At 43.8% G+C, this 23,946-nt stretch overlaps 1 protein-coding gene across 1 annotated transcript in view; it reads left to right on the forward strand.

Annotated features, from left to right (window-relative positions):
• HGD (homogentisate 1,2-dioxygenase) overlaps positions 1-23,946 on the forward strand; it is a 47,910-nt gene that overhangs the window by 15,360 nt on the left and 8,604 nt on the right. Inside the window, exons 4-10 of the mRNA XM_084835366.1 lie at positions 362-467; positions 4,556-4,615; positions 8,524-8,615; positions 9,883-9,917; positions 16,626-16,705; positions 19,683-19,782; positions 21,765-21,889. Of these exons, the coding sequence (XP_084691492.1) occupies positions 362-467; positions 4,556-4,615; positions 8,524-8,615; positions 9,883-9,917; positions 16,626-16,705; positions 19,683-19,782; positions 21,765-21,889 (598 nt within the window). The remainder of the gene's footprint in view (positions 1-361; positions 468-4,555; positions 4,616-8,523; positions 8,616-9,882; positions 9,918-16,625; positions 16,706-19,682; positions 19,783-21,764; positions 21,890-23,946) is intronic.

The raw sequence follows: 23,946 nt of genomic DNA on the forward strand, positions 1-23,946 counted from the left end.
TAAAGGGATTCCTAAGAAGGACAGGGGATGCGGTTGCAATTCTGTATCAGCTGAAGATACTATTCATGTACTTCTAGAATGCTCTATCTATAATGATCTTAGAGCCTTAGAAGGGGGTGGGCGGGACTCTGGTGCTGCTGGAACCTTGGAGAGCTACTGCTAGCCAGAGGAGCCAATACAGGACTAGATGCATCAGTGGTATAAGGCATTGTCTTATGTTCAAGTGATTTTCCCCTTGTCTACTCTGAGTAGGGATCAGTAACTACCAAGAAGTTGCTGGATACATAGACTTCAAAAGACCAACAAAGAGCATTTGGATAGCCAAATTTTCCTCTCAACCCTGCATTTGTATTCTCTCTAGCTGGCTGTATAGAATTCTGCCTTCTGTTTGCCATACACCCTTTCAACCTGTGGATCAGGGTCATCTGACACATAACTGGGATGAAACCGCACCTGAACCCAATCAGGTAATGATATCTGAGACACAGGAAAGGATGATAATGTTGAGGTTCTGCTTGGCTGTGGAGAAAGCCAGTGCTTTGCAAAGACAGCAGCCATCTCAACATCCCAGAGACATGGGAGACAGGAGCTCAACCCCTGCCTCCTGGGAAAGAATTTCAAGCCCCTCCTCAGCATCAATCATTACAAACAGTATTTACAATGAAATATACAACTGACATGTATAGGTAAGGTTTTGCAATCAGAAATCTGGGGATATACAAACAAGGAAAGCAGCAGGTTGGATCTAGGATCTGCCTTCCATTGACAGTAGGGTTCTGTCAATAGAAGGTGGCTCTGCCTGATTTTCAAAGATCCCCCCTGAACTACAGCTCACCCCATTCAGAAGAATGCCCTCACCCCCTCTGGGTAGCATTTTCAGGAGCCTGGAGGGACTGCTGTGGGGAGAGGGGGAGTCTGTTTCCACCAGTTCAGTTGTACATGCCTGAATCTCCAACTCAGACACTCTAAGAGCCTCAAAGAAAGACAGGGCCCAGGGTTGAAGTAGTAGCCTAGTGGGCAAGAGTGCAGTTGAGAGTGATGACTAGGGATGGGAAAAATACTAAAAAATGAGGACACAACAACTAGGACCTCCACACTTGAATAAAGAAACCCCAACTGGAGACTCAATTGGGGCTTGCACCCTGCCCCTGCCATGACTGTGTCCTCCCTAGTAACCCCCCTCTCCTAGGCTTGTCACTTGTGAATCACAAAAAAAGAGGACATACATTACCAAAACTTTGGACAAAAATGGGCACCTATTTGCATAAAAATTGCATATGCACTTTATATGTATAGATAAAAATGTAGAAATAATTATTTTATAATTATTAGTGTAGAAGACTGTGGCCAGGTGATTTGTGTGCCTTGCTCGGTCTGTTGTTCAGGTGCTGTTGATGGGAAACCTCAAGGTCCAGCTCTTTCTTCTGATGGTTCGTTATCTTTGACCTGGACAGCCCATCTGTGGCCAGGTGATTTGTGTGCCTTGCTCGGTCTGTTGTTCAGGTGCTGTTGATGGGAAACCTCAAGGTCTCCCTATCACTGTTGCCTTTTGCTTTCCTTCTTTCTTGGGCTACTTCCAGTGTCTCAGCAGACAGCCATCTTGCCATCTTGGTTTTCTTTTTCTTTGGGACTTTTTTGTTGCCGCCTCCTGAACAATGTTGTGAACTTCTGTCCATAGTTCTTCCACCCTATCTACTAAATCTAGTCCCTTAAATCTGTTCTTCACCTCCACTGCATATTCATGAGGAATATTGGTGAGCTCATATCTAACTGATCTGTGGGTCTTCCCTATTCTCTTTAGTCTGATTCCAAATTGTGCAATAAGAAGTTCGTGATCTGAACTACAGCCAGCTCCACGTCTTGTTTTTACTGACTGTATCGATGTCCGCCACCTTTGGCTACAAAGGATGTAGTCAATCTGATTTCGGTGTCAACCATCAGGTGAAGTTTATGTATTCGTCTTTTAGGCTGTTGGAAGAGAATGTTTGTTAGGCACAGTGAGTTGTCTTGACAAAATTCTATCAGCCTATGTCCCACTTTGTTCTCCCAGACCATGCCTGCCTGTAAGTCCAGGTGTCATTTGACTACTCACCTTAGCATTCCAGTCTCCTGTAATGAAAATAACATCTCTTTTTGGCGTATTATCCAGTAGGTGGTACAGATCCTCATAGAAGTGATCTACTTCTGCTTCATCACCATCTGTGGTTGGGGCGTATATTTGGATCACTGTGATGTTAAATGGCTTACCCTGAATTCGAATTGAGATAATTCTATCGTTTTTTGGATTGTATCCAAGCACTGCTTTAACCACTTTATTATTAATTATGAAGGTTACTCCATTTCTTCTGTGGTCTTCTTGTCCACAGTAGTAGATCTGGTGGTCATCTGATGTGAAGTGGCCCATTCCAGTCCATTTCAGTTCACTGACACCCAAAATGTCTATACTTAATCTTGACATCTCCCCAATAACCACATCCAATTTGCCTTGGCTCATAGATCTTACATTCTAGGTTCCTATGGTGTGTTGATCTTTAGAACATCAGATTCGTCATTCATCACCAACACCATTGGCCGCTAGCCATCCTTTCGGCTTTGAGCTAGCTGCGTCATCACACCTGGGACTAGTTGAACTTATCCTCTGTTCCTCCCCAGTAGCATTTTGACCATCTTCCGACCTGGGAGTCCCGTCTTCTGATTGTATACCGACATATCTCTGGTTGTACTGATCCATTTAGTTTTCATGGCAAGAATACTGGGGTGGGTTGCCGTTACCTTCTCCAGGGATCGTATTTAGTCTGACCTCTCTACCATGACCTTTCTGTCTTGGGTGTCCCTTCATGGTTTAGTTCATGGCATCATTGAGGTGCTCAAGCTCCAGCACCACGACAAGGTAACAATCTCCTTTGCTGGAGACCATTGGGTAGTTGGAGCCAAAAGCCAGAATCCAGAGGTATTTGTATCGTGCCTTGTTTCCAAGGAGCTTCATGCACTGTATATGGTATTTCTCCAGGGCTGGCATTTGTTGAGAATATTGCAACTGGGGCTATGTTTCCACCAGCGATTTACTTCAACCTGGCTGTGTGGTGAGGTCTCTGTGTTTCCATGAAGTCGTGGCCATTCAGCACCAGCCCAGCATTTTATCGCTGAAAAAACACTTCTTCTGAGACTGCTTATAGTCCAACTTTTCCAGCTTACCACAGCTCTATTACTGACCTGTTTCCACAATCGCACTGGGTCCAGTATCAGTCCTGCCCATGGGGCGTGTAGCCCAGCCTTTGTGGGTGTGTTGCTCTGACCTCAGTGACCCAACCCTTTCCCTCCCTGTGTTCCGGAAGTTTCATCTCCATTTTGGAGCAGAAGGGGAAAGCCTCCCTTCAGAGCAAAGCTGATTCCTTTTTTAAAAACCCCGTACTCCTCCATTAGCTTCTCCTTCTGTTGTCCTGGAAACATGGCCGAGGAGGCGGGAACACTGATAAGATAATCAGACCCAACCCAGCAATCAAGAAAATAATTTGATTAGAGCTCAGTGGAAACAGCACAGAGCCCCAGGCTACAGCGATGATAAGCCAGGACATTAAGCACTGTGGAAACTGGAAAAGGAGAAGATGTGAGTGGGGAAACATCGCAACAAAGTTGCAAAGTGAAGCCAATAGGGTGGAAACACACCCCCTCTCTGCAAGTTACTAGAAGGGGGTAGTGTTGCAGTTAGTTAATTTGTGGGAATTTTGACCACAGCTATCTTTAGGATCTCTATAGCCTACAGTGTGGTTTCCTGTGATTTCTTCCTTTTGCTCCCCCCCGCCCCACTATAGCTGGGAACACATGTGTTTGCTGTCTTACTCCTGGCTATGTAATGGAACACAAAATGGACTGAACCCTTTTGAAATTCTACACTGTACCTGCATTGTATATGTAAGAATGCTTGTGCATAAAATCGTTTCCTTCATTGAAGAATGCTGTGGTCTCCTTTTATTATTCTAAGATAATCTGTGTGCATGCGAGACTGATAAATGCTCATGCTCTTTTGCCTTTTGCGGGGGTTCACTGCTATTTGCCTTTCTAACAGGAAACATAATTACTGAATAATCCTATCAGCATTAGAGGTTGGGAGTTAGCTCTTGCTGCTGCCCCTCACTGTTGCTTCCAACTTTTGTACTAGATGGAAAGAGTGAGCAAGTAGTGATGGGAGCAAAGAGAAGAAACTGCCTGCCCACTCTCCTGCCTGGTTGCACTGGCTGGCAGCGTGGATTAGTCTCAGAGGGAGAGGACAAGCAAATGGTGGTGAAAAGGGCAACAAGCCCACTGAAGGTGTCTGACTTGAGAACACCCCAAACTAGAACCAATTTATCCTGTCAGGTTTATCTTGAGAGACGTGAGCGGCCCATTTCCTTATCATGTATCTATGCCTGCATCTTACATGCCTGCATCTTACATGCTGAGGTTGCAAGAAGAAAGTCAATGAAGTAACCTGGATTTGCACTGGGGTATAAAAGAGCATCTGCTGTTTTGAAGATGGCATAATTTATGTTTTAGAATAATGTTTGCTTCATTCTAGCTGAGATGGAAACCTTTTGAGATCCCAACAACTTCTCAGAGAAAGCTGGACTTCGTAACTGTAAGTTAAGAAACAGAAACATTGAAGATCACTAGATCTTTGTGATAAGGAATGGTGTTGTACTGTTCAAAACTGAGGAACCTGAGGTATGGTGATGTGCTCCAAATCACACTTAATTGTTGTGTGCAAATGAATTATACACACCTTCTATCTATCCATCTGAAAAAACTGGACAGGCAGAGATAAAGAGAAAAATAACCCAAGGATCAAGAATGGCTTCCAATGCAAGAGGTATCACATGGCTGCATCAGCCCCACAGTCACTTAATACAATGTACATGTTGTTGTTGTTGTTGAGTCGTTAAGCCGTGTCCGACTCTTCGTGACCCCATGGACCAGAGCACGCCAGGCCTTCCTGTCCTCCGCTCTCTCCCGAAGCGTGCTCAAGGTCATATTCATTGCATCGGTGATGCAATGAATCACTAGCCATCTCATCCTCTGCCGTCCCCTTCTCCTTTTGCCTTCAGTCTTTCCCAGCATCAGGGTCTTTTCCAGTGAGTTTTCTCTTCGCATTAGGTGGCCAAAATATTTGAGCTTCAGTTTCCATATCTGTCCTTCCAATGAGCACTCAGGGTTGATTTCCTTTAGGATGGACTGATTTGAACTTTTGGCAGTCCAGGGGACTCGTAAGAGTCTTCTCCAGCACCACAGTTCGAAGGCATCAATTCTTCGGTGCTCAGCCTTCCTTATAGTCCAGCTCTCACAGCCATACATTACTACTGGGAAAACCATAGCTCTGATTATACGGACCTTTGTCGGCAAGGTGATGTCTCTGCTTCTTACTATGCTGTCTAGGTTTGCCATAGCTTTCCTCCCAAGGAGCAAGCGTCTTTTAATTTCATGGCTACAGTTACCGTCTGTGGTGATCTTGGAGCCCAAGAAAATAAAATCTGTCACTGCTTCCATTTCTTCCCCTTCTATATGCCTGGAAGTGATGGGGCCACATGCCATGATCTTAGTTCTTTTAATGTTGAGTTTCAAACCAGCTTTTGCACTCTCCTCTTTCACCCTCAACAAGAGGCTCTTTAGATCCTCTTCACTTTCTGCCATTAGGGTGGTATCGTCTGCGTATCTGAGGTTGTTGATAATTCTCCCGGCAATCTTAATTCTGACCTGTGATTCATCCAACCCGGCGTTTCTCATGATGTACTCTGCATATAAGTTAAATAAGCAGGGCGACAATATGCAGCCTTGTCGTACTCCTTTCCCAATTTTGAGCCAATCGGTTGTTCCATGTCTGGTTCTTACTGTTGCTTCTTGACCCTCGTACAGGTTTCTCAGGAGACAGGTAAGGTGGTCTGGTACTCCCATCACTTTAAGAATTTGCCACAGTGTGTTGTGATCCACACAATCAAAGTCAATGAAGCAGAAACAGACGTTTTTCTGGAATTCTCTTGCTTTCTCCATGATCCAGCTTGGCAATTTGATCTCTAGCTCCTCTGCCTCTTCGAAACCCAGCTTGTACTTCCAGTAGTTCTCGGTTCACATACTGCTGAAGCCTAGCTTGTAGGATTTTGAGCATAACCTTGCTGGCATGTGAGATGAGAGCAATTGTACGGTAGTTTGAACACCCTTTGGCGTTGCCCTCTTTGGAATTGGAATGTAAACTGACCTTTTCCAGTCTTGTGGCCACTGTTGAGTGTTCCAAATTTGTTGGCATATTGAGTGCAGCACTTTAACAGCATCATCTTTTAGGATCTTAAATAGCTCAGCTGGAATACTGTCATCTCCGCTAGCTTTGCTGCTAGTAATGCTTCCTAAGGCCCACTTGACTTCACTCTCTAGGATGTCTGGCTCAAGTTCAGTGGCCACACTATCATGGCTATCAGGGACATTCAGATCTTTCCTGTATAGTTCTTCTGCATATTCTTTCCACCTCTTCTTAATCTCATCTGCTTCTGTTAGGTCCCTGCCTTCTTTGTCCTTTATCATGCCCGTCTTTGCACAAAACGTTCCCTTGAGATCTCGGATTTTCTTGAAAAGATCTCTAGTCTTTCCCATTCTGTTGGTTTCCTTGATTTCTTTGCTTTGTTCATTTAAGAAGGCCTTCTTGTCTCTCCTTGCTATTCTCTGGAAATCTGCATTCAGTTGGGTATATCTTCCCCTTTCTCCCTTGCTTTTCGCTACCCTTCTTTCCTCAGCTACTTATAAAGCCTCATCAGACAGCCACTTGGCTTTCTTGCATGCCTTTTTCTTTGGGATGGATTTAGTTGCTGCCTTCTGAACAATGTTACAGACCTCTGTCCATAGTTCCTCAGGCACTCCGTCTATCAGGTCTAATCCCTGAAATCTATTCCTCAGCTCCACTGTATATTCATAAGGGATATGATTTAGGTCATACCTGAATGGTTTAGTGGTTTTCCCTACGTTCTTCAATTGAAGCCGAAATTTTGCAACAAGAAGCTCATGATCTGAGCCACAGACAGCTCCAGGTTTTGACTGACTGTATAGAGCTTCTCCATCTTTGGCTGCAAAGGACATAACCAATCTGATTTCGATATTGACCAGCTGGTGATGTCCATGTGTAGAGTCGTCTCTTGTGCTGTTAGAAAAGAGTGTTTGCTATGATCAGCGTGTTCTCTTGGCAAAACTCTATTAGCCTTTGTCCTGCTTCATTTTGTACACCAAGGCCATGCTTGCCTGTTATCCCGGTTATTTCTTGATTTCCTACTTTGGCATTCCAATCCCCTATGATGAAAAGGACATCTTTTTTTGATGTTAGTTCTACAAGGTGTTGTAGGTCTTCATAGAACTGATCAACCTCAGCTTCTTTGGCCTCAATGGTTGGGGCACAGACTTGAATTACTGTGATGTTGAATGGTTTGCCTTGGATTCGTACTGAGATCATTCTATCATTTTTGAGATTGTACCCCAGTACTGCTTTTCCCACCCTTTTATTGACTATGAGTGCTACTCCATTTCTTCTAAGGGATTCTTGCCCACAGTAGTAGATATAATGGCCACCTGAATTAAATTTGCCCACGTTTGTCCATTTTAGTTCACTGATTCCCAAGATGTCGATGTTCAATCTTGCCATCTCATGTTTGACCACCTCCAGCTTACCTTGATTCACTGATCTGACATTCCAGGTTCCTAAACAATATTGTTCTTTACAGCATCGGACTTTCTTTTCACCGCCAGACACATCCACAGCTGAGTGCCCTTTCGGCTTTGGCCCAGCCGCTTCACTCTTTCTGGCGCTACTTGGAAATTCCCTTTGCTCTTCCCCAGTAGTATATTGGACACCTTCCGACCTGAGGGGCTCATCTTCCGGCGTCATCTCTTTTCACCTTGTGATACGTTCCATGGGGTTTTCTTGGCAAGAATACTGGAGTGGGTTGCCAAGTGGACCACATTTTGTCAGAATTCCCTGCCATGATCTGTCCATCATGGGTGGCCCTGCACGGCATAGCTTATGGCTTCACTGAGTTACGCAAGCCCCTTCGCCACAACAAGGCAGTGATCCATGAAGGGGAATGTACATGTAGGAAAACAGTTTTATGAAACATCTGGCCTCTGTGGAGTAATGCTATCTAGTAATGCCCCCCCATCCCCCCTTTTAGGCTTCTGAGAAATTCTGCAACAGGCATATAGCTTTTTATTCCTCTGAAAAAAAGATTAAAATTTCACTGGAATTCCCGTAACTCTTCACTGAGCTGATAGTGTACATTGCTTCCACTTTTAATTGGAATGGATCCTAGAGACACTTAACATTCTCACATTGCCTCTGTTTTCAAAATGACTGGTTTTCAAAGCTTTTGAGTTTTAATTGAAAATAACCACAATGAAGTGAGAGAAATTTCTCTCTAATGGTGAGAGAAAATTGTATTGATGGGATGAGACCAATCAAAGGGACTCCTGTGGAAGGCACTTACAATTTATTTTAACTTTCATTGTTTCTTTCCATAGGGATTGTACACTTTGTGTGGTGCGGGGGAGCCCAGGTCTCAGGATGGGCTTGCAATCCATGTCTTCACCTGTAACACCTCCATGATCAACAGGTGTGTGAGTCATATGTGCATGGAATCAAGATTTCGCAAGGATTCCACATGCAGCTCTAAGTATATTGCATCCAAATATAGCTGCAATTTATGCCATGAATATTAAGAGATGGAAGAGATACTTTGATTGTCCATCCCTTTATTTCCCCCTTCTCCCTCCCCTCGCACCTATTTCATATATAAGTGTTTTAAGTGTCACTGAAGTGGCTTAAGGATGTCCATATGTTGCAAAAATAAGGAGCAAGAAGACAATTTCCCAGTCTTCAGCTTGTCCCAGCCAGGTCCAAAACCTCATGAATGTCAATAGACTATTTCTGGCAACCACTAAATATGTTCAAGCCCCCACAGATGCTTTGTGGGCTTTCAAATCTAATGTAACCAGGGAAATAAATAAATAAATAAGCAAGCATGAAAAAGACTTTGCCTCAGCAGCTCACCATGTTACAGAGAAAGATAACCTAGAAGTGGGATTATGATGATGCTACTGGGAGGCAGGTACAAATGCAAGATGACACTAGGTCATAGCCAGAGTCATTGCTCCTCCTGTTCCTGTCCAAGCATACCACAAACACCTACTCTCTCTGCTGCTTGTGGCACCCAGGCTGAAGGTCTAATAAGTGATTTATGGGGAGGAGGGAGTCACATTTGGTAAAGCTGTATCTGGCCTGTACGATTTCAGAGCAAGGCTTCACATGATTGAATATTCCTCACACAAAAGCATTCTCTGCACATGGAAAACTAGCACGCCAGAGATTCTGATTCTAGCCTAGCATTCTCCCTGACATGCTGTTGTCTATATGCAGGGGATTTATTTTAGCATGGAGGAACATTATTTCTTGGTGAGAATTCACAAGGCCTTGATCTAGATTTAGATAAGTTATATAAGGCACATCAGACATCAACATAAACATAACAGAAACCTTGGTCTACTCCTTGACCTGTGATCCTGCTGCCAGCATGCAGTAGGAGGAACCACTTATGTTGACTATACGAATACAATAGTTGGAAGAAAGCCTCGCTTCCATGCAGATGTGCTCAGTATGCCCCTCTGATCCTAAAAAATATGACATGGAACATTATCTCCCTGAGTAAAGGGTATTTACTTCTACCATGTTTTAGTATGTTGGAATTTTCTTAGCACACGTGCTTAAAAATACATTTCACTGAAATCAAGTGGACTTCTTCCAAAGCCTGAATGTAGAACTAAGGTTCTATGGTATATATCCAAAATTCTGTAAGCACCACTTGCTCTTTTTTTCCTCTGTAGATGCTTTTATAATTCCGATGGGGACTTTCTGATTGGTGAGTTGCCTGCCTATTATTTCTGTTTAATTTAAAATTGGAATGTTAATACAAGAGTGACTGGAAGGGTTTTCCAGTCTTGTTACATGTGGAGAGTAATATTGGATAATCAGTTTATCACTCTATAAAGTAACCTAACACCATCTACTCCAATCTGCTGTCCTGGGGCAGGATCCTCTACATTCCAATCATCCAGCACATTCATCTGCTTGCAGCTTGGAGTTGCAAGCATTCCAAACTGGAATGTTAATACAACAGTGACTGGAAGGGTTTTGCAGTCTTGGTACATGTGGAGAGTAATATTAGATAATCAGATTATCACTCTATAAAGTAACCTAACACCATCTACTCCAATCTGCTGTCCTGGGGCAGGATCCTCTACATTCCAATCATCCAGCACATTCATCTGCTTGCAACTTACCTTCTTACATTTTCTTTTACATTAATTCATGTACACTGGAGGGTGTTGTCTGAATAATAAGATAAATAATCTATGACATCCAGATTATAATAAATCACAAGCAGATTACATGCAAAATGCTTCCTGGCAATGTGAGGAACAGTTTATTAGCATTGTTCAGAAAATTCAAGTGAGAAAGCCAAACTGCTTAACAAATCATTGCTGACTGGCCAATCTGACCTGAGGGGAAAATTCCTTCCAAACCCCAAATATGGTTATAATTGGTTATGAAATATGGTTATGAAACAAAGTGTATCCACCAGGCACCGTGAGGAAACTTCTTGACTCTCTATTTCACATCCCAGCTCCATTTACAGCAATGTCTGACAATATGAATCTATTTTATTTATTTATTCATTCATTCATTCATTCATTCATTCATTTCATTTCTATTGGGCATTTCTATACCGCCCAATAGCCGAAGCTCTAGGCTATGTGGATCCATCCTTCATCTCAGCATTGATCCACATGGATTAAAAAACTTTCATCATTTTCATCAGATCACTCAGTTTGGGTTGCCTACATTTCATTTTGAGTTCAACAACAGGAAGCTGCCTTTGTTCCAGCTAGGCCAGCATTGTTGACCATTGTTCCATCTAGCCCAGTACTGTCGACACAGACAGGCAGTGGCTTTCCAGGGTTTCTGGCAAGAGTTTTTACAGCCCTATCTGAAGATGCTGGTGATTGAACCTGGGACCTTCTCCATGCAAAGTAAGCAAGGCAACTTTTAAAAAGGAAACTATAAGATTTTGATGTCCTTCCTTAAACTGATCAAAAAATGAGATCAGATTCATCTGGCAGGATTTGTTCTTGACAAATCCATGTTGGCTTTGAGTAATCACTGCATTGTTTTCAAGGTGCTTACAGACTGATTGCTTTATCATCTTCTCCAGAACTTCCTCAGGGACTGATGTCAGACTGACTGGTCTGTGGTTCCCAGGTTCTTCCTTTTTGCCCTTTTTGAAGATAGGAACAACATTAGCCCTCCTCCAGTCATTTGGCACTTCACCTGTCCTCCATGATTTCTCAAAGATAATAGACAGTGGTTCTGAGAGCTCTTCTGCCAGTTCCTTACTCTAGGATGCAGATCATCTGGACCTGGAGATTTGAACTCATTCAAAGTAATTAGGTGAACGACTGAACAACAACAACAACAACAAACCATTTGCCTATCGATCTCAAGCTGCAATCTTGCTCCTTCAGCCTGTACTTCGCCTTTATCAGGGGGGTCATGGGCCCTCTTTCGGGAGAAGACTGAGCCCAAGTAGGAATTGCGCACTTCTGCCTTTTCCTTGTCAACTGTTATTATTTTGCGATCCTTATTTAATAGCTGAACCACCATTTCTTTCCTCTGTCTTTTACTACGCATGTATCTGAAGAAAGCCTTTTTGTTGCTTTTAGCATCCCTCGCTAACCTCAGCTCGTTCTCAGCTTTAGCCTTCCTGACACCATCCCTGCAATTCTGTGCTACCTGCGTGTACTCTTCCTTTGTTCCTTGTCCTTCCTTCTACTTCCTATATGTGTGCTTTTTTGTTTTCAGGTCATCTCTAAGCTTTTTGTGAAGCCGATAGCTTCTTCTGTTGTCTCCCACCTTTTTTTCTTGTTGGAATTGTTTGTAATTGTGCCTTGACAATTTCCTTTTCTAAAAACTCCCACCCATCTTGGACTCCTTTTCTCGTTGGAGTCGCTTGCCATGGGAGCTTACTTATCATTGTTCTGAGTTTATTAAAATTGGCTTTCCGAAAATCCAGGGTATGCGTTTTGCTTCCTTTAGAACCAAGAACTCAAGTATAACATGGTTGCTTTCCCCCAGAGTTCCTGTAACTGCTACCTTATCCACTAAGTAATCTCTGTCGGTTAGGATCAAGTCAAGGAGAGCCGATCCTCTAGTTCCTTCCTCTACTTTCTGTAGGAGGAAATGAATGATACCTCGACTTCAGCAAAGCTTTCGACAAAGTGCCCCATGATACTGTGATGAGCAAACTAGCTAAAAGTGGGCTAGATGAAACAACTAGAACTACAGTTGGCTACAGAATCGGATTCAAAGAGTGCTTATCAATGGGATCTTCTCAAACTGGGGAGAGGTAACAAGCGGGGTACCGCAGGGCTCAGTTCTGGGCCCAGTGCTCTTCCACATTTTTATTAATGACTTGGAGGAGGAGGTGCAGGGAATGCTGATCACATTTGCAGATGACACAAAATTGGGCAGAACAGCTAATACCCTATAGAATCATAGAATCATAGAATAGTAGGGTTGGAAGGGGCCTACAAGGCCATCGAGTCCAACCCCCTGCTCAATGCAGGAATCCAAGTCAGAGCATCCCTGACAGATGGCTGTCCAACCTCGCCTTGAAGGCCTCCAGTGTGGAGGAGCCCACCACCTCCCCAGGTAATTGGTTCCATTGTCGTATTGCTCTGACACTCAGGAAGTTTTTCCTGATGTTCAGCCGGAATCTGGCTTCCTGTAACTTGAGCCCATTATTCCGTGTCCTGCACTCTGGAATGATCTGTTATCGTTTTGCCATCCTTATTTAATAGCTGAACAACCATTTCTTTCCTCTGCCTTTTACTATGCATGTAGCTGAAGAAAGCCTTTTTGTTGTTTTTAGCATCCCTCGTTAACCTCAGCTCGTTCTCCGCTTTAGCCTTCCTGACGCCATCCCTGCAATTCTGTGCTACCTGCCTGTACTCTTCCTTTGTTACTTGGCCTTCTTTCCACTTCCTATATGTGTCCTTTTTTGTTTTCAGGTCATCCCTAAGCTTTTTGTGAAGCCACATTGGCTTCTTCTGTTGTCTTCCACCTTTTCTTCTTGTTGGAATTGTTTGTGATTGTGCTTTGAGAATTTCCTTTTTTAAAAGTTCCCACCCATCTTGGACTCCTTTTCTCGTTAGCGTCGCTTGCCATGGGACCTTACTGATCATTGTTCTGAGTTTATTAAAATCAGCTTTCCTAAAATCCAGGGTACGCGTTTGACTACACTCGGCTTTTGCTTCCCTTAGAACCAAGAACTCAAGTGCAACATGGTCGCTTTCCCCCAGAGTTCCTGTAACTGCTACTTTATCCACTAAGTCATCTCTGTCGGTTAGGATCAAGTCAAGGAGAGCCGATCCTCTAGTTCCTTCCTCTACTTTCTGTAGGAGGAAGTTATCCGCCACACAAGTCAGGAATTTCCTGGAGGGGCCATGTTTTGCAGAATTTGTCTCCCAACAAATATCGGGGAAATTGAAGTCCCCCATTACTACTACATCATGCTTCCTTAAAACATTGGCTATTTGCTTTTCAAAAGTTTCATCCTTGTCTTCTCCTTGATTGGGTGGCCGGTAGTATACTCCGACCACCAGGTTCCTTTTATTCTTTGCTCCATTTATTTCAACCCAGATGCTCTCGATGGGGCTACCAAGCTCCTCCTCCTGTATTTCTGTGCAGAGATACGTATTTTTCACATACAGTGCAACCCCACCTCCCTTTCTGTTCCTCCTGTTCTTTTTGAACAAGTTATATCCTTCAATTGCTGTATTCCAGTCATGAGAGTCATCCCACCAAGTCTCAGTTATATCTATCAAGTCATAATTTCCCTCCTGTATTAAGAGTTCAAGTTCGTTCTGTTTGTTTCCCATACTCTGGGCATTAGTATATAGACATCGAAGACCATGTGCTTCATAGTCTGGCTTTCTTCCTACATATGTCTGAAGACTATTATTGGGCGCTATCAGAGCTGTTCTCTCCATTGCAGTGCATGCGCCTATGTCCATCGTTACCCCCAACATTACATCTCCCTTCCCCGTAGGATTCAGTTTAAAGCCCTCCTGATGAAGTTCTTCATGCTGTGGCCAAACACATTCTTCCCAGCCTTTGTGAGGTGCAACCCATCCCTAGCCAACAGCCCATCTTCCAGGAAGTATAGCCCGTGGTCCCAGAATCCAAATCTCTCTCGTCGGCACCACCTTCGTAGCCAGTCATTCACCCGGAGTATTTTTCGTTCCCTTTCTATCCCTCTTCTAACTACTGGAAGGATGGATGAGAAAACTATCTGGGCCCCAAAGTTCTTGAGTTTCCTTCCCAAAGCTTCAAAGTCTGACGTGATCTCTTTGTAGCTCCGCTTGGCGGTATCATTTGTTCCCACATGGATGAGAAGAAAGGGATACCTGTCGGTGGGCTTTATGAGTGCAGGCAACCTTTCAGTCACGTCTCTAATCTGTACTCCCGGGAGACAACATACCTGGCGAGTCCATGGGTCTTCGCGACATACTTGGGTCTCGATCCCACGCAGCAAGGAGTCTCCCACTACTACCACTCTTCTCTTCTTCTTGTAGGCCTGGGTTTCATCGCCTCTGTTTGACTGACCTTTAGCCTCTTGCTCACTCTCATGCAGGTTCCCCTGTGATTCTTCCTCTGCAAGCTGTCCTCCAGTCTCATCCGCAAGTACCTGGAATCGGTTCCACAGCTCCACTGCTTCCACTGGTGCAGAGTGGCTTCTAGTTCTTCTTCTCCTAACTGTCACCCTTTTCCAAGGAGTATCCTCTATTCCATTTTTCTTCACCTCAGCATTTCCCACTGCCTCATCTTGCTGTTGCTCTTCAAGCTTCTGGTCTGCCCTTTGCTGCTGTAGTTCCCCCATTCTGTCCAAGAACTCTTCGTGTTCTCTTATTCCCCGGAGGGTCGACAGTCGCCACTCCAGTCCACTTACTTTTTCCTCCAGCAGCGTGATCAACTTGCACTTGTTGCAGGTGTAGGCCATGTTGTTCTCAGGCAAGAAAACAAACATTGCACACACCTTGCAGGTCACCACCACTGGAGAGTCTTGTCCTTCCATAGCCTCTTTTCCCTTTTTGTGTCTAGCTTTGTGATTGTTCTAGACTAGCCTGTGCCTGCTCCTCTACTCAGTAGAGGTTAAAAGCAGAGTCCCACTGGTGTGGAAGTGTGTGTTACAAGACAAATAAATGAAAAAAAGTTAGTAAAAAAAATTAAAAAAAATGTTAGGGGCCTCCCCTGCCGAACTCCCCTGGCCAACTCCTGTTTGCTCCCCCCGTTCGCTCGCTCTGTTCGCTCGCTCTTTGGGAGCTTGCCTGCTTCTGGAATACAGAAACAAAATTCAAAGTGATCTTGATAGGCTGGAGCACTTGGCAGAAAACAACAGAATGACATTTAATAGGGATAAATGTCAAGTTCTGCACCTAGGAAAAAGAAACCAAATTGCACAGTTACAAGATGGGCGATACTTGGCTCAACAACACTAGAAGTGAAAAGGATCTTGGAACTGTTGTCGATCACAAGCTGAATATGAGCCAACAATGTGATGTGGCTGCAAGAAAGCCAAATGCTATTTTCGGTTGCATTAATAGAAGCATAGCTTCCAAATCCTGAGAAGTGCTAGTTCCCCTCTACTCAGCACTGGTTAAGCCTGATCTGGAGTACTGTGTCCAGTTCTGGGCACCACACTTTAAGAAGGATGCAGACAAGCTGGAGAGGGTTCAGAGGAGGGCGACAAAGATGATCAGGGGACTGGAAACAAAGCCCTATGAGGAGACACTGAAAGAACTGGGGATGTTTAGCCTTGAGAAGAGAAGACTGAGGGGAGATTTGATAGCGCTGTTCAAGTACTTGAAAGGTTGTCACAGAGAGGAAGGCCAGGATCTCTTCTCGATCATCCCAGAGTGCAGGACACGGAATAATGGGCTCAAGTTACAGGAAGCCCGATTCCTGCTGAACATCAGGAAAAACTTCCTGACTGTTAGAGCAATACGACAATGGAGCCAATTACCTAGGGAGGTAGTGGCAATCCCACACTGGAGGCATTCAAGATGAGGCTGGACCATCTGTCAGGGATGCTCTGACTTGGATCCCCGCATTGAGGAGGGGGTTGGACTCCATGGTCTTATAGGCCCCTTCCAACCCTATTATTCTATGATTCTATGAAACTGATTTTTTAAATTTCACAAATCAAAAATTTGTATGAATAAGCAAGGAAAAGGTGCAAAATATTTCAAAAACTTTCATAAGTAATCTGACAGCAGACAGATGAATATATGAAAATCTTTTAAGCCAGACGTAGAGAATCTCTGGCCCTCCAAATGTTGTTGAAGTTCAGTACCCATCACCCCCAGCCAGCATAGCCAGTGGTCAGGGATGATGGGAATTGTAGATCACCAACATCTGGAGAGCCGCAGGTTCCCCACCCCTGTTCTAAACCATGTTCTCTGTAGAGAGGAACATACTTCAGCCCTTCATCATACTTGTGTTTCTCCAGTGCCACAGCAAGGGAAATTGCTCATTACTACGGAGTTTGGCAAGTTGCTAGTGGAGCCCAATGATATCTGCGTCATTCAGGTAAGCACTGGAGCGGCACACAACTCATTCACCCTTGTTTGTTGCGCTTGATCACAGCCTAAATATCAGTGGCATCACTGCTCTATGTTTCAAGACTCATGTAGGATCCTATCATACAACCATTGGCTATTTGAAAGTCTCTTACTTATATCATTCTATATGCAAAAAATGTCCAAGCAGTGAACAGTAAAAGGGTAATAATAATAATAATAATAATAGTAACAATAACCGAAATGCAGAATTGAAATACAGCAGTCACAGCAGCTGTGCTGTCCGTAACCATGGCGCAGAAAAAAAACCAATGATGTGTCTTTCATACAATACAATGGATAGCTACATTTCATATGTGGAGATTATAGTCCTTTTTTGTGTGTGACTACTGTCCCTGGAGGGGGATGTGGACCAGATGAGCACTCCAATATGAATCTACATCTAAGTAGATTCCATCAGGACATGTTTCTATGAAAGAAGGAAGACTTATCACTTCTAGTTATTTAAATTCACTGTAGAGGCTGTGATTGTGTAGCTTGTCTTAACCTGAATGAACCTCCCTCAAAACATTTATATACGTGAGATTAATACTATGTTCTTCACAGAAAGATCTACCACATATCAATCACAACCTGGTTTCCTTTACCACTGTTCTTCTTTAAAGAATATAGCCTTGTGGTCAGAGTGCTGAGTCACATTACAGACACAAATGCTTCCTTGTTACTACTACCATGCTTGCTAAGAACCCACGTATCTCTAGCATGTGTCTGCCCCTACTTCTGTGTTTGGAGAGTAAGCCCCTCAAGAACAAAGAACACCATTGTGTGGTGCTAGGCATGGGCACCTGCAGAAATATTTCCAAACCTCTGGGTTAAAATGGGGGCTAGTTTCCCTCTTTGTGTTCTTCCCCCGCTACTTTCCCAGCACAAGCATATGTATGTCTACTCAGAAGTAACACCCACTGTGCTCAATGAGGCTTGCTCCTGAAATGCAGGTGCATCTGGACTTTCAGAGGAAAGTGGGGAGAGGGGGAAAGCCCCTCTTCACAGCAAAGCTGATTCCTTTTTAAAACCCCTGTACTCCTCCATTAACTTCTCCTTCTGTTGTCCTGGAAACACAGCCGAGGAGGCAGGAACACTGATGAGGTAATCAGACCCAACCCAGACTCCACTCAGCCATCAAGAAAATAATTTGATTAGAGCTCAGTGGAAACAGCACAGAGCCCCAGGCTACAGAGATGATAAGCCAGGACTTTGAGCACTGTGGAAACTGGAAAAGGAGAAGATGCGAGTGGGGAAACATTGCAACAAAGTTGCAAACAAAGTGAAGCCAATAGCGTGGAAACACAACCCTTGTGGGCATAACAGAAACCAGTTGAGTGACAATATAGTGGGTGACAATACCAGGTTCCAAAAGCAATTTAGTACTATGGACATGCTATCATCCCTTGGACCAGAAACTCAGGGTGATCTGGAGATGGAAAATGAAATCAAGGAAGCATCCAAATGAGGAAGTGATGGAATAATGGGTGGCTTCAGTTCCAGCCATGACAAAGAAGAGCTTACCTGCACTTGAACTGATGTTTTCAGGAAGGGAGTCTGAGGAACTTAGGCAAATAGTAGCAACAAGAGTTGAGGTTATTGATCTTATTGGCAAATTGAAAGCTAATAATTCACCAGGCTCAGATTGTCCTGAAGTTCTTTAAAAAGATCAGCAATTTCCCATTTGAGATCTAACAAAAATGTGTAACATGCAAGACCAGAATCTGTACTGGAGGACAAGAGAATGGTAAATGTAATGCCTATTTTTAAAAAAGGGATCTCAGGAGGATCCAGGAAACTAGAGGCCAGCTAACTTCTAAGTAACTTGGTGGAAAGCATTATCAAAAATAAAATTAATATGCAAATAGAAGGAACAGCCCTGCTGAAAAAGAATCAATATGGCTTCTAACCAGGCACTGCCAATATCATACTGCCCTATTGTAAGATCACACTTAGAATACTGTGTACAGTTCTAGCTGCTGCACCTAAAAAAGGACATTGTAGAGTTGTAAAAAAGTGCAGAAAAATTATCAAGGGGCCGGAACAACTCCGTTATGTGGAAAGGTTACAACACCTGGGACTGTTTAGCTTTAGAAAAAAAGATGAGTAAAAAGGTGAGTAATGACTGAGGGGTGCATAATTATGCATGGTGTGAATAGGGAGGTATTTTTCTCCCTTCCTCAAAGTACTAGAATCCAGGGACATTCCATGAAACTGATTGGTGGGAAATTCAGGAGAGATGAAAGGAAATACTTCTTCATACAGCACATAGTTAACTATGGAATTCACTATCACAAGATGGTGTGGTGGCCACTAATTTGAATGGGTTTAAAAGGAAAAATAATGGAGAATAAGAATATTAATGCTGATAACTATATGCTACCTCCAGTACCAGACGTGGCATGCCTACGTACACCAGTTGCTGGAAAACACTAGTGGGAGGGTGTTACTGCACTCATGTCCTTCTTGTGGGTTTCCCACAGGCAGATGGTTTCTAGAGCATCTAGAACGCTACTTTAAACTAATTTTGAGAATTGTTACATTCTCCATGTCTCTTATTTCAGCTCTGACATAATAAGCATAATTCTCCCTCTTTAAAAGGAGTGCTACATTACTATGTAGTTGCACTGCTGTACATTGTGGAAAACTGCAGTGATAAACATCTATAGACTGCCGTTGTAAATTATTATAGTTGAATGATACAGTATCTCGAGGGAATTCAAATGGTTTTATCTCAAGGCTATTCCTTAGACTTTTCTAGCAGGCAAAAAACCCACACTTACTGCACTGTGTTCGGGGTTTACTACTTTGATCAGGAAGACCTCAATGAAGTCAGTGGGACTTGACACATTCATTGACATTGGGGTGGCCAATCTGCTATTAGTCCAGAGAAACAATTCTGAGCTGAACCCTAATATTTATTTTTGTGCCTTGTCTCCCTCCAGAAAGGGATGCGTTTTAGTGTGGAAGTGTTTGAGGAAACTCGGGGCTATATCCTGGAAATATATGGCATTCATTTTGAGCTGCCTGACTTGGGACCTATTGGTAAATATTCACTACTATTTCCAAAATCAATAGCAGTGTAGTACTTCTCTATTAGACCTATCTAAAACAACACAAAGTAGCGAGCAAAACTTTTTTGCACACTACATCTTCAGTAACAACAAAACAAAATGGAGAACAGGGATGGGGAAGGTGTTTCAGAGCTGTAATGATGTTTCAGATCACAATAATAAAAGATGGAGGACCTCTCTCTCTAAGGACTGCAGTGGCACTGCTAAGGACTGCACTACACATGCAGTGGCACTGCTAAATTCCCACCATACATTTATATTTTCACAATTTCCTATGTTACCCAGTGAACCTAACTGGCAGATGATTCAGGACAGGCAAAAGAAAGGGCCTGTTCAGACATGCTGAGGGAGACAGTGGTTAGGGTAACTACGGGGGGGGGGGGTAGCAAAACCACAATGTGCAGGCCCACCAGACAATTGCAAAACCATGCAGTGCTACATGGTTCCGCTAACCACCCCTCTCCACAGTTACCTGGTGATCTCGGCATGATTAATGCATCCTGCCGTCCTCCACGGCGTGAATAGGCTTCTGGCTGCCGAAAAGGCCACCTAACCATAGAGAAAGTCTATGGGGCTAGAGTGTCACCAGCAGTGGTGGATGCTCTAGCCGGCACACTCTATGGTCATGGCCTAGAAGTTCTCCAGAGCCTGTTTTAACCACTGGGAAGCCCACCAAATGATATGGCAAGATACCCCGTGGCCCATTAACCCTGTTGCGGGGGGCGGGGGTAGCCAGGGTGGCATACTAACAACGAGAAACGTGCTTTTCTCCCCCCACATGACACACTAAGCCACCATGATTAGTGGAAATTCCCTAACTGAACAGCCCCAAAGTGTTACTTCACACAATTAAATTGTAGGATTTTCTAACACAAAATGCGACCACTAAGATTAAAAAGGGGATTAGACAAAAATTAATGGAGGATAAATCTTGCAATAGCTATCAGTGTGCCAGCCAAGTGGCATCTTTAGAGGCAATTTATCTCTGAATACCAGATGCAGAAGACAAGAGAAAATGGTCACCTCCATGGTTACGAAGACCACTCAAAGGGTTCCGATTGGCTGCTGCAAACTGAATGCTAAACTCTGATGCACCAGGGCATTTCTCATATTCTTTCTCCAAGTAGCCCTTTCAGAATTCTAGCCCCTTGAAGTTACCATTGTTAAGGAAATATCCAAGGCAGGTTAGGTTGAATAGTCAGAAACTAATTAAAGCACATCATGGCCGTGGGAGAGACAGACAAAACTGTGTCTCTCCCCTCAAAGGAAAACAGGATGCATTTATACAGACTGAAAGTTGGAGAACAAAGAAAAACACACTACACATGCTCGGAACCGAATTAGTACTCAGCACAGTCTTGTCAGCACAGCGGCGTCTTATCTTTAGGGATGAATTACTTTGGTGGATAGGAATTTCTTGCTTATGAGAAAATTATAACTACCTTCTCATGGTCATGCACGCACGCGCGCGCATGCACGCACACACACTCAATCCCATCAGGTACCTTGCCTGAACCAAACTACTTACAAGGCCTAGTCAGGCCTACTTTCACACCATTATAGTAGCAGGGCTTTATATTATATTACTAGGTCTTATCAACATCCCATGATGATGTCATTTTATATTATATGATAGCCTTCTCCAATGTGGTGTCCTCACCATTGGCTATGCTGGATGGGGCTGATGGGAGTTGAACTGCAAAACATTAGGAGGGCACCAGTTTGGGGAAAGCTGTGGATTTGCTGCTCGGTTCATCAATGCTAAGGCCTAGTTCTCTGGTGGACATGCACAAAGTTAGAAGCAAGGATTATGAGCCTTTTTGCTGCTTAGAAGTCCCCAGTTTCCAGGGCAAAAATCATAGCTTTATACAACAAAATTTAAATATACAATGTAGTATAAAATGTTTTTATCTGAAGTAGAGAGAACCTGCTGCTTGTTTCTTTCTCTCCTAGGAGCCAATGGCTTGGCTAACCCACGAGATTTCCTTGTGCCAGTTGCCTGGTATGAAGATCGCCAAGTAGCTGAGGGTTATACAGTTGTCACCAAGTACCAGGGCAAACTTTTTGCAGCACAACAGGTTGGGAAATTGGAATTTTCAGTTTAGAGAATGAAAAATGTCATTAATGACTAGAGGGGCTGGGATGTTAACACATAACTGAAAGAAGCATATGCAAGTTCTAAGTATGTCCGCTTTAAGCAAAGCTGAGAAGTGGCAAAGAGAGGGAAGGGGCCCCGTGAAGCAGAATGCTCACCTTCAGGAGTGGGGTGAGGAAGAAGAATAAATCAATAGTCATGTAGACGGGGTGGTCTGGTAGACAATGTTTACTTGGACTTCCAAAGGGCTTTTGACAAAGTCCCTCACCAAAGACTGCTCAGGAGTCTTAGCAGTCCTGGTTGGATCAGTAACTGGTTAAAGAACAGAAAGCAGAGAGTAGGAATAAATGGTAAATTCCCCCAATGGAGGGAAGTAAATAGTGGGGTCCCACAGGGATCTGTATTGGGACTAGTGCTTTTCAGCTTGTTCATAAATGATCTGGAATTAGGAGTGAGCAGTGAAGTGGCCAAATTTGCTGATGACACCAAATTATTTAGGGTGGTTAAAACAAAAAGGGATTGTGAAGAACTCCAAAAGGATCTCTCCAGACTGGGAGAATGGGCATCCAAATGGCAAATGAGGTTCAATGTAAGCAAGTGTAAGCAAATCTATGGTGCAACCACCCTTGGAATACTGTGTACAGCTCTGGTCATCACACCTAAAAAGGGATATTGTAGAGCTGGAAAAAGTACAGAAAAGAGCAACTAAAATGATCAAGGGGCTGGAGCATCTCCCCTATGAGGAAAGGTTACAATAGCAGGGATTGTTTAGCTTGGAAAAAAGGAGGGTAAGGGGAGACATGATAGAGCTGTATAAAATTATGCATAGTGTGGAGAATGTGGATAGGGAGACTTTTTTCTCCCTCTCACATATTACTAGAACCCAAGGTCAACCCATGAAGCTGATTGTTGGGACATTCAGGACAGGTAAAAGGAAGTACTTCTTCACACTATGAAGTTAAACTATGGAATTTGCTACCACAGGATTTAGTGATGGCCACCAATTTGGATGGCTTTAAAAGGGGGTTAGACAAATTCCTGAAGGAGAAGGCTATTAATGGCTACTAGACTTGAGGGCTATGGGCTACCTCCAGTACCTGAGGTGGTATGCCTATGTACACTAGTTGCTGGGGAACATGGGCAGCAGGGTGTTGTTGCACTCGTGTCCTGCTTGTGGTTTCCTGGTCGACAGCTGGTTGGCCACCGTGTGAACAGAATGCTGGACTAGATGGACCCTTGGTCTGATCCAGCATGGCTCTTATGTTCTTATGAAGAGATTCTTTGCCTGGTTTGGCTGATGAGAAAACCCAAGGGAGGTGCTTGATAGCCTTATTTTTCACAGAAAATCAAGTACCTGCTCCCATCACAGGTGATCAGAAACAGCAAGAACCAAAGATGCAGGTGAGAACCTGAGAGTTGCCCCAAGCATGCTGATACCGCTCTCTTGTTTCTCAATGGCCCTGCTTTGGCTCCAATCCTGTCAGCACTCACTACTAGGGATGGTGCAGAGATGCCCCTGCGCCCCCCCACCCGAGCCCCGCTTGCTGAGCCCCCGTCCCTGCTCACATTTGGTGAGCAGCCCACACTCACCCTGGTGGCCTCGTCAAGCTCCGCAGTCACAAATTTTGGAAAAATAAAATAGCGACTGCAAAAATGCATATATTTGCGTATGCACAAAAATGCGTATTTTTGTGGAAAAAATGTTCAACGAGGCTGCCGGGGTGAGTGCAGGCTGCTTGCTGAGCACAGGAGGGGCTCAAGCACAGTGCAGGGACCAGCGAGCAGAGGTAGGGGCTGGTCCAGAGAACCTGGACGGGGGTGAGTTCACACATCCCTACTTACTACCTGAGTTCATTATTAGAGGAGATGACTGTTTCTCAGTCAACAGCTCTTGTACCAAAGCATCTAAACATTAAATTGAAGTGTTAAGAAGTATGCTTTAATTTACATGGACATGCATATTACATACATGTAAACCAAACACATACCTAAGGGATCTTTTGGCGCTGAACTCTGGATACTTATAAAAACCTGATACCC

This window comes from Heloderma suspectum, chromosome 2 (genome assembly GCF_057233095.1).
Source record: "Heloderma suspectum isolate Gila_16-S chromosome 2, 16-S_ref, whole genome shotgun sequence".
NCBI classification, from domain to species: domain Eukaryota; kingdom Metazoa; phylum Chordata; class Lepidosauria; order Squamata; family Helodermatidae; genus Heloderma; species Heloderma suspectum.